This window comes from Hyalella azteca, unplaced genomic scaffold, assembly GCF_000764305.2.
Source record: "Hyalella azteca isolate HAZT.00-mixed unplaced genomic scaffold, Hazt_2.0.2 contig3405, whole genome shotgun sequence".
Lineage (NCBI taxonomy): Eukaryota > Metazoa > Arthropoda > Malacostraca > Amphipoda > Hyalellidae > Hyalella > Hyalella azteca.
The window spans coordinates 783-18,323 of NW_025933655.1; the positions used below are offsets into that span (position 1 = coordinate 783).

At 37.6% G+C, this 17,541-nt stretch overlaps 1 protein-coding gene and 1 long non-coding RNA gene across 2 annotated transcripts; both read left to right on the forward strand.

The window, feature by feature from the left end:
- Positions 1 to 876: 876 nt before the first annotated feature.
- On the forward strand, positions 877 to 1,820 carry LOC108674158. The gene is made up of 3 exons (XR_007156590.1): positions 877 to 1,087; positions 1,525 to 1,593; positions 1,757 to 1,820. It is a non-coding gene; the product is annotated as an uncharacterized LOC108674158 (long non-coding RNA).
- A 694-nt stretch (positions 1,821 to 2,514) lies between these two features.
- LOC108674159 lies at positions 2,515 to 16,917 on the forward strand (the record flags this gene model as incomplete). The annotated part of the gene is made up of 6 exons (XM_018162069.2): positions 2,515 to 2,581; positions 2,908 to 3,041; positions 3,317 to 3,427; positions 3,715 to 3,865; positions 15,267 to 15,372; positions 16,766 to 16,917. Coding segments are annotated over exons 1-6 (709 nt in total), but the record flags the coding sequence as incomplete, so codon positions are not given.
- Positions 16,918 to 17,541: the final 624 nt, after the last annotated feature.

A 17,541-nucleotide genomic window follows, 5' to 3' on the forward strand; every position in this document is an offset into this window, starting at 1 on the left:
ATTTTTTTTCTTTTTGTCTCCGAGATCACCGACACGCTTCTCGTTACTATGGCAAGTCAGTTAAGTAAGTTTTGAAAGTACGGCTCCAGGTAAACATTTCTTAGGTGCTCAGAAGAATGCACCGAGTCTTCGAAGTTCGATTGCAGTAAATTTTAAATACACAAAAGTTTAAAAAATAGGATCTGCGGTTCTGTGTGTAGATAAATTTTTCCTAAACTAGCAGATCTAGTTGAATGTACTGTGTAATATCTGATTTATAGTTACTCGCGTGTTGCATGTTTAGAATAATAGCAAGTAAAAGTGCATTCAATATGTATTAATGCATTTAATTAGCATATGCAATAGCGACAAACAAGCGTGTCTATATGTTCTGGTCTATAGCATTCAAACACATGGAGGCGTGATGACAACGAGAGCGTTGTACTTTCCCGCCTCCAAGCAAATTCTGCGATTTTGAACTTAATTTCACACGGTAGAACCATTAGAAATCTATAATGATGCAGAAGCTGGGCCACTCAAAGCCTTCGAAGCTGACAATAATTTATTCAGTGCACCTTAATTTTTAATTGTCTTTGAGGCTGCACATTGCCAAAAATAGTAATAGGTGGTCATATATTAGTTGTGGGATATTAGCGAATGATTAGGCTATGTTGACCTGTAGCCGAATCCTAACCATCCAACCACCTTGCTGATTGTAACAAGATATTTTAGAACTCATTGAGGGTTTCGAACTTCATTTCGCTGCTTCATTCTTGATGATCTTAATCATCCCAAGCTGTGGTTCGGAAGGCGCTGAAAAATGTACTTTATTATGCATTATCGTGCATCTTTTATATTTCAGACTAGTTTTATATTTATATTTAAAATATCCTAGTTTTTATATTTTAAAATAGAAAGATTTATTAGGGGACGCCTGACCTGATTAAAGCATTTGGCACACATTGCTGCCAAACTTCACTTGCACTAGGCGGTAAGAAGTGTACGCCAAACCAGACCGTCGCATCGAAGCCGAACACCCTCTGCATCTCGGCTTGATTCGGTGCCGGCCGTGCGATGCGTGAATCTGTGAGGAAACCCCGAAGTGAAGGTAAGAATTCATCATTGATTTTGCCTTAAATTTTCAAGTTCCTTAATATCTTCACTCAGCATATTAACATGGCGAAAGATACGCATTTTTGAATTCTAACGCGGGCTCAGGGTTATATTTTACATGACGCGTTGGAAGCACAAACGGCAATTTTGTTCGTATGAGGTCATAGTATAATATCCTCAGTATGGTCCTTAATAATGCATGTATAAAAATATTTCATACTTTAATGGACTAATTGCGGAATGGAAGGAGAAAAAGAAAATATGCTAGGCGTTCTATTCAGGTCTGATTGGTGCCCTTTATTGGTGGTGCATGGCTACGCTCCAAAATTCTTGTGTTTCATAATCGAAAGTGTGGTACAAATAGCCAACGATTAAATTGATTATCAGTGAAGAAATCAACTTCAACATTTTCCACCAATCATATTTTTTCAGTAACCTCATGGCAGTTGATTTTTATCACCTCTGGTCTCGTACTGGCGGTCGCTTACTCCCATTATCAAGGTAATTAAGCAGATTAATTTTGTTCAAATAATATAATACTAGAAAAATTATAATGTAAACAAATATGGGATACTCATGAGTATGAATCACAAGGAAATTCACTGACATTTTATTTGGAAGTATTATTAAAATTAACTGATGTTTTCCACGTGTCACTCGACAGAGGTTCAGGTGCCAGCTGAAGAAATAAGGAGGCGGAGAGAAGCCTACAGGTACGGCGCCGTGGCCGATGCAGCGCCCACGACTCCCCCGAAGCTTGGATGTCACCCGGGGGTCAACGACCCCCAGCTTCGGTCTCTTCCTCATTTCTACAAGTAATTTAAACTCATGACAACGCTTCCAAGCTCGCTCTTAATATCCTGGTGGAAATTGCGCGGAAATTAACTACCAGTAAATTGGTCATGAATCTCTGATATAAAATGCGTCAATGGTATTTAATTCGCCTTCATTAATTTAAACAATTGAGTGTTACTGCTGTACATGGCCGTTTGTGCCATGTACAGCAGTGTGCCATACCCCAGTAATAATTTTCAGTATAGAGTCGTAATTCAAGTAATGATTTCTCTTAATTTAAACTTCAGTCTGTACCAGGTTTTAAATTTGCTTATTAATATTATACATCCAGTCATGCTTATGAAAACCAGTCAATTTTCTACTTATTCAATCAAATTTTTGATATAGAGATAATTTATGTTTAGTGAAGCGAAAGCTCTCGAAACAATTGCTTCAGACATTTATTTTTATCACTTTATTATATGATAAAATGTTGCTATTATCTATCTCACTGGTATTTTTTGTGTTACCTATCTCTGAAAAAGCATCGCAATTTGTTTTCAGCGACGTGTCTCCAGATCCGTCTGCTCAAAACATCTACCAGATAGAAGTGTCCATGACAATGAAAATTACAAATAAAAAGTGAACGTACGCACAGTCATGCGCAACACATCTTTTCATGCGATCCTCAACTCCGATGACTTCTGGAACACTCGTAAGTCTCACATTCTTCGAAACTTTCGTGGGTGATGGGTAATCTACGCACTCATAAATTCTCACTTCGTGTACGTAGATTACTCGGGTTATCGCACCTCGCAAGTAAATGAGGTAAAACGCAAATACTTCCTTCTTAGTAAATGAATTCTGATCAATTTTTCTCGTGCGTATCATTTCCAACGAAGACTAACCATTTTTCTCATTTAAAATTGGACACAACGAATGACATTGTAAAATCCTGCTTGCTTAAATCTAAATTTAAAAAGAAATGCTTGGCAAATAATTTTTTCCGAACCAGAAGCTAAACAAGTCCTTTTTGTGCAGCCTACCTGTTCACCCAATTGAGCGACTTGCTGCGCTTGGCGGTTGTCTACCACTCAGGGGGATTGTATACGGACACCGATATCTTGGCGCTGCGACCCTTCAAGAATCTCGCAAAAAATTACTTCCACGCTTTAGTGAGTTTCGTGACCTATATCACATGGGTAAATGCATTTTCAAGTATCACGATATGATTTCTGTCTCAGTAGAATTTAAGTTCCACTGAATCATAATATCTACTTATCGATATCTCGGTTCCGATGCAAACCTTATGACACTTCTATCAATGAGGAAGTCGATGATGTGGTTACAGTTATGCTAGTAAAGTAAAGCAATATTTAAGAAGAAGCTGAAGGGAATATCAGTATTTTTTTCCAAGTAGAGTGAACTAAACTTTACGTTTTCGGCACAGGACAACGACGCCAATATTCCGTCCAACGCCTTGTTTCATTTCGAGCGCCATCATCCAACGCCGAAGAATTTCTTGGAATTTCTTGCGGACACGTTCTCGCCTTTGATCAGTGTGAGCTTTACTCGCTGTTTGCATACAAAATAAATTGTTGTTTTAACAGAATGCATTAGATAAATTAAATTTTTCACGCATTGGCATCGCAAAAAAAAATTGGGAAATCATTGAATCGTCTTCGCAAGTCTCACGTGCATCTTGAACCGTGTAACGAATTTGAGGAACTATTTTACATTATTTGCTTCAGTGAATATCTAAATGTTATTGAATGGCACTACTTATTATTAGGGAGTCTTTACATACTTATTAACGATGTTCTCTTGTCCTTTCGTTTTTCATCTCAGAGACTGTGGTACGGTACGCTAGGCCCGTTTGGTCTCATGGGATTTTTCCGGAGCAATGGGTGCGCCTTCAGGATCCTCACGCCCCAGAACGCTCCTGCTTATCACCCAGACCCTACTGAGCCAATCGGCATACGCATGTCTCCGCTGAATTGTAAGAAGTAGGACTCCATCTTATTCCAAACCGGGGAGAGGAAAACGTGAGCCAGTAAGGCACCGGACTGAATTCGAGGCAACGGGAGCCAGTAAGACACCATATCTGGACTGAGCTCGTGGCAGTCTGGGTGCAATGGGAGTTAGTAAGGAACCATATCATGGACTGAGCTCGAGGCAACGGGAGCCAGTAAGGCATCATAATTATCATAGACTGAACTCGAGGCAATCAGGAGGAAGTGGGACTCGGTAAGGCTCCATATCTCGCTTCGAACCAGAAGACATCAGGGGACAACTTGAACAGAATGTGTATCAATTTATGGACTGAACTCACGGGTATCACATGCATTATTTATTTCAGCCAAGTTACGGCGGAATTGAGGGCATAAATGAAATAATTTTAATTTAAAGCCACACAAGTTCAACCAATGATCTGCTCATGATTCCTACCAATGTATGCATTCGTATGTGAAATAAAAATCATCATTGGATGCAAATGGAAAAGGAAGTTGCTCATGCGGCAACAGCCGCATGAGCGGCTGTTGCGTAAAGTGAAGTCCTTGGGAATTGAGGGAAACGTACTCCAATGGATCAGAGATTTTCTAGTAGGTAGACGACAACGTGTCAGTATTAACGGAACCGTGTCAGACTGGGCATCAGTGCGCAGTNACATGCACAAATAAATTCTGTGATCTGAAAATAATATATCAGAAGCAATTCAAATTTTTTAACTAAAATCACGCGTAAAATAAAAATAATAAAGTATACAAAATCAAAATAATAAACTTATTTATCACGAGTCAGAGCAAGGCCAGATGGAGAGTTGATGTGAAAATGAAACATGGCGCATTTGCTCGAAAAAGAAGTCAGCCGTGAAAACCTGAAATTTCAATAATCAAGGAAACGACGCGAGACAAAGAAAATTTATTGAAGAAGGGGCGGAATGTTTCCTAGCATAAGCTGGTGCCTGGTTGCATGATAGAAGAATTGAAATGTTTCACTAGAACCTATCAGATAATTGAAATGGTATAAAAATTTGCACCCTTTTTATTCTTGATTATTTTATTTATTCTTTTATTTATGTTAATATTTATTTATTTCATTATTATTTTGACTAACTTTTATTTTTAGCGCATTTTCCCAATTATGGAAAAAAGGCGCTATTGTGCTCGTCATGTCCGTCCGTCTGTCTGTCTGTCTGTCCGTCCGTCCGTCCGTCCGTGACTTCACGTTTTCGTCGACGAGAAAATGCGCTCTTTGTCACTCACTGCAGTGAGTACTGAGTTGTATTTTTATAATTATGAGCTATTGATAAATTTTCACAAAATACATCGATAAACTCAGCCCAAAAGAAGTATTCGAAAATTAAACACTGAACTATAGTTACCAAAAATTATACATACAAGGAAGCGTTTCAAACAAATTATTCTCAATTATTTCCTCTGTTTTTTTTCAGATCCAGCTGTAAATGACGGAACGTTTAATGGAACGCATTGCAGTGCTGAAACATCTGACAGATATATGAAAACATCGAACTATCATGACGTTGAAGAAGAAGATTTGTTAGACTGTGTTTACGATGTTTTTGGGAAAACTGCTTTCCAGTCCATTTATTACCTGAACTGTTTGGCGATGTTCTATCGCAACAAGACATTGGTGGGACCCGACGATAACGTAAGTTACCTTCTCATAACTTCCAGGTATTGCTAGGCGCAAGAGTGTTAGTGAATGCAAGATAATTGAGGCATTGTTATGTCAATTACTCGATTATTATCATCTGTTGCACAATAAGAAATTACGATAACCTTGCCTTTTTATTTCATTTCTATCTTGGAGCTTATTTGCTTTTAGATCGTACATTTAAGCATTCACCATTAGTGCTTGCTATCTTTCAAATAAAATTTTCCTTATCTTCAAATTTAAATATAAACGTTACTTCTAACAAATCTATTTTCATATAATATTCACAAGTCAATGAATATTTCGTAAATTTTTCCCTGCAACTCAAAATGTGAATTGAATTGCGATGCAAATATTTGAATGTTTATATATACCTTCCTCTTACAACTTGCAGACCTCTATGTTCTAAAAGGATTGTTCAATTCTAATTTTTTCTCATGTTAAATTTAAAAAAATAACGAAAAGACACATAAAAACCACTACCAAATTGACCGCCGTGAACTACGGACTCTGTTACGAACGGCACTAGAAATATGATTCATTGGGGTATCAATGACAGCTGACGTCGGATTTTCTATAACAGTGGTTCCCAAAGTGGGCGATATCGCCCCCCTAGGGGCGGTGGAAAGATTTTGGGGGGCGGCGGTAAGGAAGAAGAGGGCGGTAGGGGGGCGGTAGTCCGGAGTCAATGTCAGAAGTTCTAGCGCTTGTTTGACGATTTGTACACATCACGTGCAGCACATGACTCCCAGCGATGGTTTTTTCACCCAGATCTGTTTTTTTAACCTCTCATGGGTTTTCGTCTCGGACAAATTAACGGCCGGACTCGCGGCTGGTCTCACGGCCAATTTTCCAAATTCAATGATCAAGGAAAATCTCTCAAACTAATGAACGTACCTCGATGAAACTTGGTACACCTATTTATTAGGACCTAACGATAATGTTTTTCTCGTGAAAATTGTTTGAATTTTTCCATCGTTTGTTTTTGCCATAGTTATATGGCAATACGAGCCGACATTCACAGTGATCAAGTAATTTCTTCCAAACTACTGAACAGATTCGAACGAAATTTTGAATTTACAGTCCTAACTACCGGACAGTAATGTTTAGCTTGTGGAAATTTATTCGATTGTGCATTCGTTCGCGAGTTATTTTTCATTTCACCTTCATTCGTGATTTAAACAGCAATACGTGCTTAAATTCGCAGTAACCAAGAAATTTTTCCAAACTACTGAAGAGATTTGAACGAAACTTAGTATTGAAATACCTAACCTCAGCAACGGTGATGTTTATCATTTTTTCGTTTTGTCTTCGTTTGCGCGTTATACGGCTATGTAGGTATAAGGCTTTTGGTTAAACCGGTCGGTAGAAAAGCCGGTCGTTCCTCCTATATCTGTATAACTCGGGAACTAAAGCAAAATAGAAAAATTGTCACGAGCTAAACATCACCGTCGAGAGGTTAGGTAATCATATACGCAGTTTCGTTGAAATCTGTTCTGTAGTTTTAAAGAAATTTCTTGATCGCCGCGAATTTAAGTGACAAATTACCCGGCGATACTGGCCAAATAAAAAAGTATGACATGAAGAATGACGGTGAAATGAAAAAAAAACTCTCAAACGAAGGTAAAATTGAAAAAAAAATTTAGAAGCTAAAAAATCACCGTTTGGTAGTTAGGAATGTATATTCAAAATTTCGTTCAAATCTGTTCAATAGTTTATAAGAAATTCTTTGATCACTGTGAATTTCGGCCTGTTTCGCAATATACGCGTAACTCACTAATGAAGGTAAAATTCTAAAAAAATTATGAGCTAAACATCACCGTTAGGTTCTGATGAATTCGTGTTCCAAGTTTCATAGAGCTGCGTTCATTAGTTTGGGAGATATTACTTGATAATTGAATTTGAAGATGGGTCGTGAGACCGGCCACAAGTCCGGCCGTAAATTCGCCCGCGACGTCCTAGGTTTCTAGTGCTGAAACAGTTAAAACAGCTGAAAAACATATTGGTTCACTAAATGGGGTTCTATTTGTGAAATACACATTTGTGTTTAACCTTTATCTTTCAAAATTGCAGCGTACTAAATTTCAAGAAATCTCTTATGTGCAACTAATCTCGCCAGCCTGGTTCACTACACCACGTGTCCTCTCACGCACTCGAAGTGTCCGTCTCTTATGAATTATGAGCCACTTATCTCGCCAGCCTTGTTCACCACACAAATCCTTACCTGCACTGTAAGAGCGTTGGTAGAGCATTTCAAGAAGCTGTAACTCATATGAAACACCAATCAATGAACAAATATTCAAAACTAAAATTAAATTATGGTTTGAGCGCCGGTGATTAATTATTGGTGGCGATAGGTGGAAGTCATAGGTGGAGCACCGATGGCGCATCGATGGGTTGTATGGCCCATGTTACACCGGTAATCTGCTAATGGCAACCCATAGAAGAAAAAGTTGATAGCAAATATCCTATTAGTTTCAAATCCAGTATATATGTACTATCACACCGACCACACGAAAGGATTATGTACATGATAATCCTTTCATACGATCACACATTTTGAGAATTAAGCATATATATCCAGCATGGCAGAACAAGCAATTGCGACATAAATATAGCAGAAACAAAGTATAACAATGCCATACAAATACCACGTGAGAAATTGTCGATAAGAAAAATCCCGCATGAATCGAGCCTGGTTGTCGAACGGGAAATATCACAGTTTCTTTAACTAGAGAGTACATCCGCTTATAGAAAGGGAACATTCGAAAGATTTTTACAAAGAATTTTCACGCGTAAAATATGGAATGTTTAAGGTATTGAATTGATATCGCACGATGATTTTGAAATCTCGGGTGCATTTCCTCCACCGCTCCTTGTCAATATTTTTATCTCTAACCTTATAAATAATCTCTCGCGCAGGAATGATGCCGAAACCTCTTCATTAAAAATGTAAGCTTTAACTCAAAATAATTATGTTAGCAACATAATATAATTAAATATATAATTATAAAAGCAAAAATATAAGTAAATTTCTCATAAGCATATAAATTTTATTAAGGTCAGCCAAAGAGAATTGATTTTTTGCTTATCCTCCGGTGTAAAGAAAATGTTCTTCAGCAAATAACGGAGTTTTTGAGGAGGAAATTACTCGAAACACATTTTTCACGCAGGGCCTAGCAAGGAATTGAAGGCAAGATTAACGGCATGCGAACAGGTATAAACGTAGACACGCAGCTGACCTCCAGGACGTGCTGTCGGCTGCGTGAACTGGACTTTAGATAAAAGCGAGAATATGATTAATAGTATGAAATATTCATGATTGATTCATACAATTCATACTTACTGATTCAATGAATGAGACTCAACTGATTGCAATATTTCAAATACAGCAAATTGATGCGCATGAAAAATTCGAACCAAATTAAGATTGTTTATTGATCTGGTGAACATGAAAAATGAGATTCACTCTCATCGATTATACTATGTATTTATCGCTAAAAATATTTCTATTGTTCCTTGGCTTCGGACAGTTTATATAAAAGCATTTTGGCAAGTGCCATGCAGTGGCTGGACCCTGCTACAGATTCAGTCAGTTTTACTCGTACCTGCTCAAGACACGCAAAATTTGAGATAAATTTATTTCAGTCGAAATCCTAAAAGCCGAGCACACAGAACGAAGTTATGGTTTTTCTTGATCTCGAATAGCAACCTACCCTATAACTTCTTTTGACAAATTTCAGTGACATGTTCCTTCGTGTATAGCGCAGTTTGGGCGAACGGTTATCGTGAATAACGAGAGATTTTCCTGCTATTCCATCTATGATTCAGCCCCTATAAATAATCGACGATTCATAGATAACCGCCATCTATACCTGCCACCCTCTCGATTTATGGGTATTTTAATGCTCATTGATTATTGGCAGGTATGGCCACCTATAATACACCACGACCACCTATAACCGTCGGCGTGTCTGGCATCAATTGTTTTATTCTAATTATATTATAAGACTAAGGCATCTGCTATTGAGCCAAAATATTCGCAAGACGCGATAAAGAGGATGCAATCTCAATTACAATCTTCCACTGATGTCCTGTCATTTATTTATCGTTCCTGAAAATGATGCAATCATAAATATTTACGGGTATCTAACGAATGCCTTGATATTTTGAGAAATAAAATGGCGTTAATCAAAATAATATAAAAATTCACGACTGAAACATTAAAAATATTTCATTTTATATTATAAGTTAAACAGAGATTCATAGATAACCGCCATCTATACCTGCCACCCTCTCGATTTATGGGTATTTTAATGCTCATTGATTATTGGCAGGTATGGCCACCTATAATACACCACGACCACCTATAACCGTCGGCGTGTCTGGCATCAATTGTTTTATTCTAATTATATTATAAGACTAAGGCATCTGCTATTGAGCCAAAATATTCGCAAGACGCGATAAAGAGGATGCAATCTCAATTACAATCTTCCACTGATGTCCTGTCATTTATTTATCGTTCCTGAAAATGATGCAATCATAAATATTTACGGGTATCTAACGAATGCCTTGATATTTTGAGAAATAAAATGACGTTAATCTAAATAATATAAAAATTCACGACTGAAACATTAAAAATATTTCATTTTATATTATAAGTTAAACAGGTTCGGCACAATAATCATAACAATGTGAATTTCAAACCACATTCTGTGTTTCTTCTCAAACAAACGTTCAACATTCACTTAGCGGTTTCATTACATGGCACAAATCCGTACTGCTCTGGATTTTACTGAAAAATCTTCATATCTTGCATTAAAGTTGTCATATGGGAATACCTTTACCTATACTAAATTTGTAAATCTCCAGACCTTACGAAGGTAGAAGCAATTTTGATGGTTCGATTAGCCGGTTTTCTCTTGAAACTTTAATGAATATCGATAATATATTTATATATTGCGAAAATTAAATTTTATTTAACATTTCTTTTTTAATCGATTCCTTATGAGTTTCCTTTTGTTTAACGAATTTAATGTTGTTGAACACTTCCTGATCGCAACGAAGTCTCCATTATAGGAAAATTCAGAAGCAGTTGACGATTGTGTAAACTGTGATTTACCTCTTATAGCGTAAATCACGTCGTTAACAGTTTAGAAAGTTACGAAGTGGGCTATAAATATATTTATTTTATAATTACAGTAGAAATTATTTATTCAAGGGACAGTTTCTAACGCAGGATATCAGCGTGTGATTTGCAAGAGTGACACGCGGGAGATCTGAATGATATTAATTTTGTCCTATGTGAACTTTAGTAGGCGATAAATGTGTCGAAGAAATGAACTTGAAATATGTTAAATAAATTATGAAGTTATGTATGAGAAACTGCACTGCGCATCCATATAGATCAGATGAAAACTCATCAATTGAGAGAAAGATTGATCAATACCGTTTGGCAAAAATTACGGCAAATGAGCGATATCAGCGGATTAGTATTGTATCTTAACTATCGGATAGCATAAAAGGAAAGAAAATGTAGACCTTGCAGCATGTAAAGAGACTGAATAAATAACGGTAAGGAATTGGCGATGAAAGCTAGACATTTGAAAACTATTAAAAATTTCATAATCGGTTTAAGAGATGATCATGATTTTTGGGAACTTCTTTTCACACTCACCATCTAACTCAGAACTTGTCTTGCCACGGAAGCTGAAGGCGACAATGCGACGCAGCAGGAATAATTTAATTAGATTAATCCGAAGCTAAAATAAGCCTTCAAACGAAGCGAAACATTCGTAATTTCTAGCGATTCAACAATCATTGTAAGCTCCTTAAGGGGAGGATCTTCTTAAAAAAACTAGCTTCTTTATTAATGGACCGATCTTTCTGAAACTTTGTACACCTATGTAAAATATGTGTGTACCTTTTTTTGCACATAAATGCAATCGCAATCTTTTCGGACGAAGTTACGCTAAAAAAGATAAAAACGTGAAAATTGAAATAAAACGGGGAAATTGAGATAATTAAAAAAGTTGTCTGCCCGCACATTTTCAGAGTTACAATTTTGGAAAAAATAGTGTTATATAATTAGAACATATGCCGATCGACTGAAGAGCCCATTGATAAATTTGTTTATAACTATTATTTTTTATTATATTTTAATGTTTTCGCCCTTCTCCCGCCCCTCCCCCAAACAACCCTACTTTTTACCATATATTAAAAAAATACAAAAAGGATGATAGAGTTGACGAATATTTTTACAACGAAGCAAATGGTCTTTTCCTCAATTTTGTAGCTCATGAGCGGAAGGAGTTTTTAATTTTCAGTGAGTTATAGACATTTGCATTGTGCAGGAAAGGCAATAAACTGAAACTGATTGCAAGGCAAAAAGTTACGATGGATGATGGAAAATAATTGCTTGTCCCTGGACCCTCTTTCTTTGCCATAGGACCATAACTTTTCATTGAAGAACAATACTAGGGCTCAAACATACCATAATATCGCCCTTGGCAGTAGCTTCTAAACGCTCACCCTTCAAAAATTGCACGATTTAACTGCAGACCTCAAGGTGTTCATTTGTACTTACTTCCAATTCATTTCAGGGTATCGTTCGAGAAATCGAAACTTAATTTGTCATTTTTTCCGATGGCTTAACAAATAATCCGGAAAAAGTAATTCATAATGACACATATGTTTATTTTCTATTTATTGTTCTAACCGAATTTGTTTCTCGGGTTTTATTTATATAATTCACTCTCTAATTTCGGGTGATATGATATGAACAATAGGTTCTTGTTCCATTAATTTAATTTATTCACATTCTACAAGAGATTTAAATCCACGTCATCAACAAGCAACTGATAAATTTTTGTTAAATAATATTCATTCCTTCTAAGTGCAGGAATGAATGGTGAATGACGTGAATATAGCCTTGGTCTTTTCCTCTCCTTTGGTGAAGGTAGCAACATCAAGAAGTTTGCCACACACTCAGATGCAAGAGGATATTCATCGTTCATGTTAGAAGAACATTTTCCCCATTATGGTTTATACAAATGTTGATTGTATCTGATTATCCCATCTCTATACCACTTGCCCAGTACACATGGTGTAGGCCCAAACATTCATTTTCAATGTATATAGGCGGTACTTAAAAATTTAAAGGGCCGTTAATGTTTTTGAATGAAACACAGGAAGGCAAACGAGTCTTAAAAAGTGTATCGCTATTTAGACAAGCGCTTGACTCACTAAAGTGACTCATTTCAACGCAATCATTTCTCTCAGTGATACTCACAAATCGTCTATATTGGAAGCCAGTTTTTACCACGCCGATCTCTGAGTGGCCTTGGACGAACGGGGTCAGTGAGTACAGGGTAGACGCACCTATATTGCGGTAGAGAGTTAAAGGGGTAAAATCTACTCTCTACTCCATAAGAAATCGAGTGAATGTGAACGACTTTTTGTGTCAAATTTTTTAACCATTTGCTGGATTTGTTCAAAATCTACTGCTGTAAACTAGGCATGAAGATGAAGTTTCGTGAGATTATTTTTAACCATACTGAATTGGAAATTGAATATGATGGAGGTTTTCTGAAAGTGACATGCTGCTCAGCTATTATCGATTTTTGGTGTGTAAATCAAACATCAATGTTGCGCTCAATTTGACGTCACGCATTTGTCAGTTTTATCCAGGCTGTGGTACGGTACGCTAGGCTCGTTTGGTCTCATGAGATTTTTCCGGAGCAATGGGTGCGCCTTCAGGATCCTCAAGCCCCAAAACGCTCCTGCTGAGCACCCAGACCCAGCTGACCGAATCGGCATACGCATGTATCCTCTGAATGGAAGAGGTAGGACTGCATTTTATTTATAAACGGAGATAGGACAACGTCAGCCAATACTGAACCATTATTACTTGGACTGAGCACGAGGAAATAAGGAGGCAACGGGAGCCAATAAGGCACCATATCATGGACTGAACTCGAGGCAACGGGAGCCATAAGACACCATATCATAGACTGAGCTCGTGGCAATCTGGGGGCAACGGGAACCAGTAAGGCACCATATCATGGACTGAGCTCGAGGCAACTCGAGCCAGTAAGACACCACATCATAGACTGAGCTCGTGGCAATCTGGGGGCAACGGGAACCAGTAAGGCACCATATCATGGACTGAGCTCGACGCAACTCGAGCCATTAAGACACCACATCATGGAATGAGCTCGTGGCAATCTGGGGGCAACGGGAGCCAGTAGGGCATCATACAGTACCATGAACTGAGCTCGAGGTAATCAGGGAAAAACGGCAGCCTGCATGACTGAACTCGAGGCAATCAGGAGGAAGTGGAAGTCAGTAAGGCTCCATATCTCGCTTCGAACCCGAGGACACCAGGGGACAACCAGTGCAGATCCTGTATCAAATTATGGACGGAACTCACGGCTATCACACACATTATTTATTTCAGCCAAGTTACGGCGGAATTGAGGGCATAAATGAAATCATTTAATTTTAAGCCACACAAGTTCAACCAATGATCTGCTCATGATTCCTACCAGTGTATGCATTCGAATGTGAAATAAAAATCTTCATTGGACGCAAATGGAAAAGGATGAACGAAACTTATCACAGGATGGGAGCGATGACGTAAGATTCGTGAACACGTTAGACATAGAAAACAATAAAAATATAACTCAATACTTAAGGCAGTGAGTGACAGAGAGCGCATTTTCTCGTCGACGAAAACGTGAAGTCACGGACAGACGGACGGACAGACAGACAGACGGACGTGACGAGCACAATACCGCTTTTTTCCATAAATGGGAAAATGTGCTAAAAATTATAAAGGTTCCTTAAACTATCAAAATGTGGCTCGCCAAAGATGTAGCCCATTCCAAATATTTTTCTTCGAATTGATCTAGTTTTATTCACCCAAAAAAAAATCACTCGCTAGCATTTACGCAGGTGCGGGCTGACAGAAAATGGAAAAGTGATTAACAGAAAACTAGCCGACACTAACTGATATAAAAACGTCTGAAAACTATGCTACATCTCACAATACATGGCTAAGTTTGTGAAGATCCATAACATGGACAATGAGCATAAGAAACGCATGAATATACATGCACAAATAAATTCTGTGATCTGAAAATAATATATCAGAAGCAATTCAAATTTTTTAACTAAAATCACGCGTAAAATAAAAATAATAAAGTATACAAAATCAAAATAATAAACTTATTTATCACGAGTCAGAGCAAGGCCAGATGGAGAGTTGATGTGAAAATGAAACATGGCGCATTTGCTCGAAAAAGAAGCCAGCCGAGAAAACCTAAAATTTTAATAATCGAGGAAACGACGCGAGACAAGAAAATTTATTGAAGAAGGAGCGGAATGTTTCCTAGCGTATGCTGGTTGCATGGTAGAAGTTTTTGAAATGATTCGCTAGGTCCTGCCAGTTCATTGAAAAGGTATAAAAATGTGCACTATTTTTATACTTGATTATTTTGTTAGTTATTTGTTTATGTTATTTATATTATTATTTATTCATTTCATTATTATTTCGATTAATTTTTATTTTTTATACTCGCAAGTTCTCGCAAAATACATAGATAAACTCAGCCTAAAAAAGTAATTGAAAATTAAACACAGAACTAGGTACCAACAATTTTACATACGGGGAAGCGTTTCAAACAACTTATTCTCAATTACTTCCTCTGTTTTTTGTTCAGATTCAGCTGTAAATGACGGAGCGTTTAATGGAACGCATTGCAGTGCAGAAACATCTGGCAGAAATATGGAAACTTCGAACTATCATGACGTCGAAGAAGAAGATAGGTTAGACTGCGTTTACGATGTTTTTGGGAAAACTGCTTTCCAGTCCATTTATTACCTGAACTGTTTGGCGATGTTCTATNCCGCCGTGTTCCACGCGTACAACGCATGGTAGGCGTTTTATAGGGAGGCACTCGAATACCGGTTTTTTGCAGTTATTGCCCCTGATAAATTATTTATACATGACGCGATGCTAACCCTCGATATAGGTAAAAACGCTTGCTACTGGTGAAACGGCGCCTAATTTTACCTGCAGGCCTGGTAGACTGAGAACAAAGAAGAGCCCTAAAAAAGGAAAGCCTTTTGTAACCTCCTCCTTCCATGTAGGGCCGCGAAGTCAAACATTTGCAATTTGAAACTGGGGGATCAAATAATTTCAGAGTAATTTTGTTTCGAATTATATTTTGAAATAGAATAATGCAATTAGTTCCTAATTTTTGTAATTCATATTCAATATATATAGATATCGAACCAATTTTCGCCAAGCTCACTTGAATCCTGATTGAATATCCTAAAAATATTTTCACTTGCAGGAATTTGACTTGCATGCAAATCTATGGAGATTCTTCATCTTCGAGAGTGAGAATTGTTGATCACTGGCCTAAGCGATCCTGCTGATAAGCAGCTGCAATTTGTTGTGTAATGATCTATGAAATTTAAAAATTTTTTTTTTTTGAACATTTTATCTTTTGCTTTTTCGTGTTAAAGAAATGAACTTGTTGAGATAAATCCTTGCATAGTAGCGGCTGGGGAGGGTAGTGTTGAGTCCGTTTTTCAGGGCAGATGGCCAAAGGTAGTTCCACGACCATCATTGGCTCGCTATCCAACCCAAGCAACTTTTTTCTTACACAACACCTCGGGCATGCCAAGAACTCGTTTACCAACCAGAATCAGATAAATGGCTTAGTTGGCCATGAGATGATCTTCCTTTCCGAACTTGTACTCCTGAACTTAACTTAAAAGACTAAGTCTCTCACCCAGTATCATTTGGAAGCAAACCTAATAACTATATATTCATTTCGGCGCACTTATCATTGGGATCGTCGAAAAGAATGGCAGGCCTTCATTTAAATGTAGGTCTCGATTAAAATGATTTTAATAATTTGAAATTTCTAGGTCCAAGTCTGAATTAGAGATAGAAATGAATTTTCAGAAACCTTAAGGTACCAGGTCGTACAAGAATCCTTAGCTCACCTCTCCATGGAGTCAAATGTTCCTCTGGCATGTAGAATAACCAATCTCATAATTCGTGTCTGCATACGCCCTTGCTGATATTGCGTGAGGATTTCGTGAGTGTATTTTAGAGGATTCTTATGAGCTTATAAGCCATGCTATTCAAACTTTTTTACAAATTTAATTAAAGTATTTGCCATGATGTTCCATTGGGCTCCTCCAGGGCATTAGCACGAGCATTTTCCAGCGACAACTTCTTCTCTCACGAAGTCCAGTCCATGACCGGCCGACGCTTGGCTCTGTTTATGCTGCTGTTCACGCTCATCCTCTGGTGCGCGTACACCATCGGCCGAGGGGTCAACTCTGTGATGGGAGGTTAGGGTTGTCCTGATAATACTTTGAATTAACTTGTGGCATCCATTAAATACCTAGACTATATTTTTAGTACTTCAAAAAAGCCGTACATCATTATATGTTACCGGATTCCGTAACATGTGATCGTAACTTAAGAATCTTCACATGATTGCCAAAATTTATCGTCTTCTATAAATTGTTCTTATATAGCGACTGGCCGCTTACAAAATTTCGTAAGCCGACTGTGGTCACGCAGCTAGACATTATTAAGGGGAGCGCCTGCCCCAAATTATATCTCAGTTATTTATCGACGGATCGATTCGAAATTCGGTACACGTATGTAAAACGGAATTCTAAGATTTTTTTGTTCGTGTAAATTTTCAAAAAAAAAATGAAATAAAACGTGAAATTCTTAGAAAACGGACAATAAGGGGGTACTGTAGAAATTTCCTAAAAAAATCTCCTCCTAGGATTTTCAAGCTACAACATCGAGATACATATCATTCGATGCGTAAATACCATATCTAAACTGATGCATACGGTTTTTTGAAATTCTCATTTTTGTGGGTATGGGAGCATTTTTCATGAATTTTTCGGAAATTTTTTATTTTATCCCCGCCTTTTTGCAGAATAAAATCCAAACTA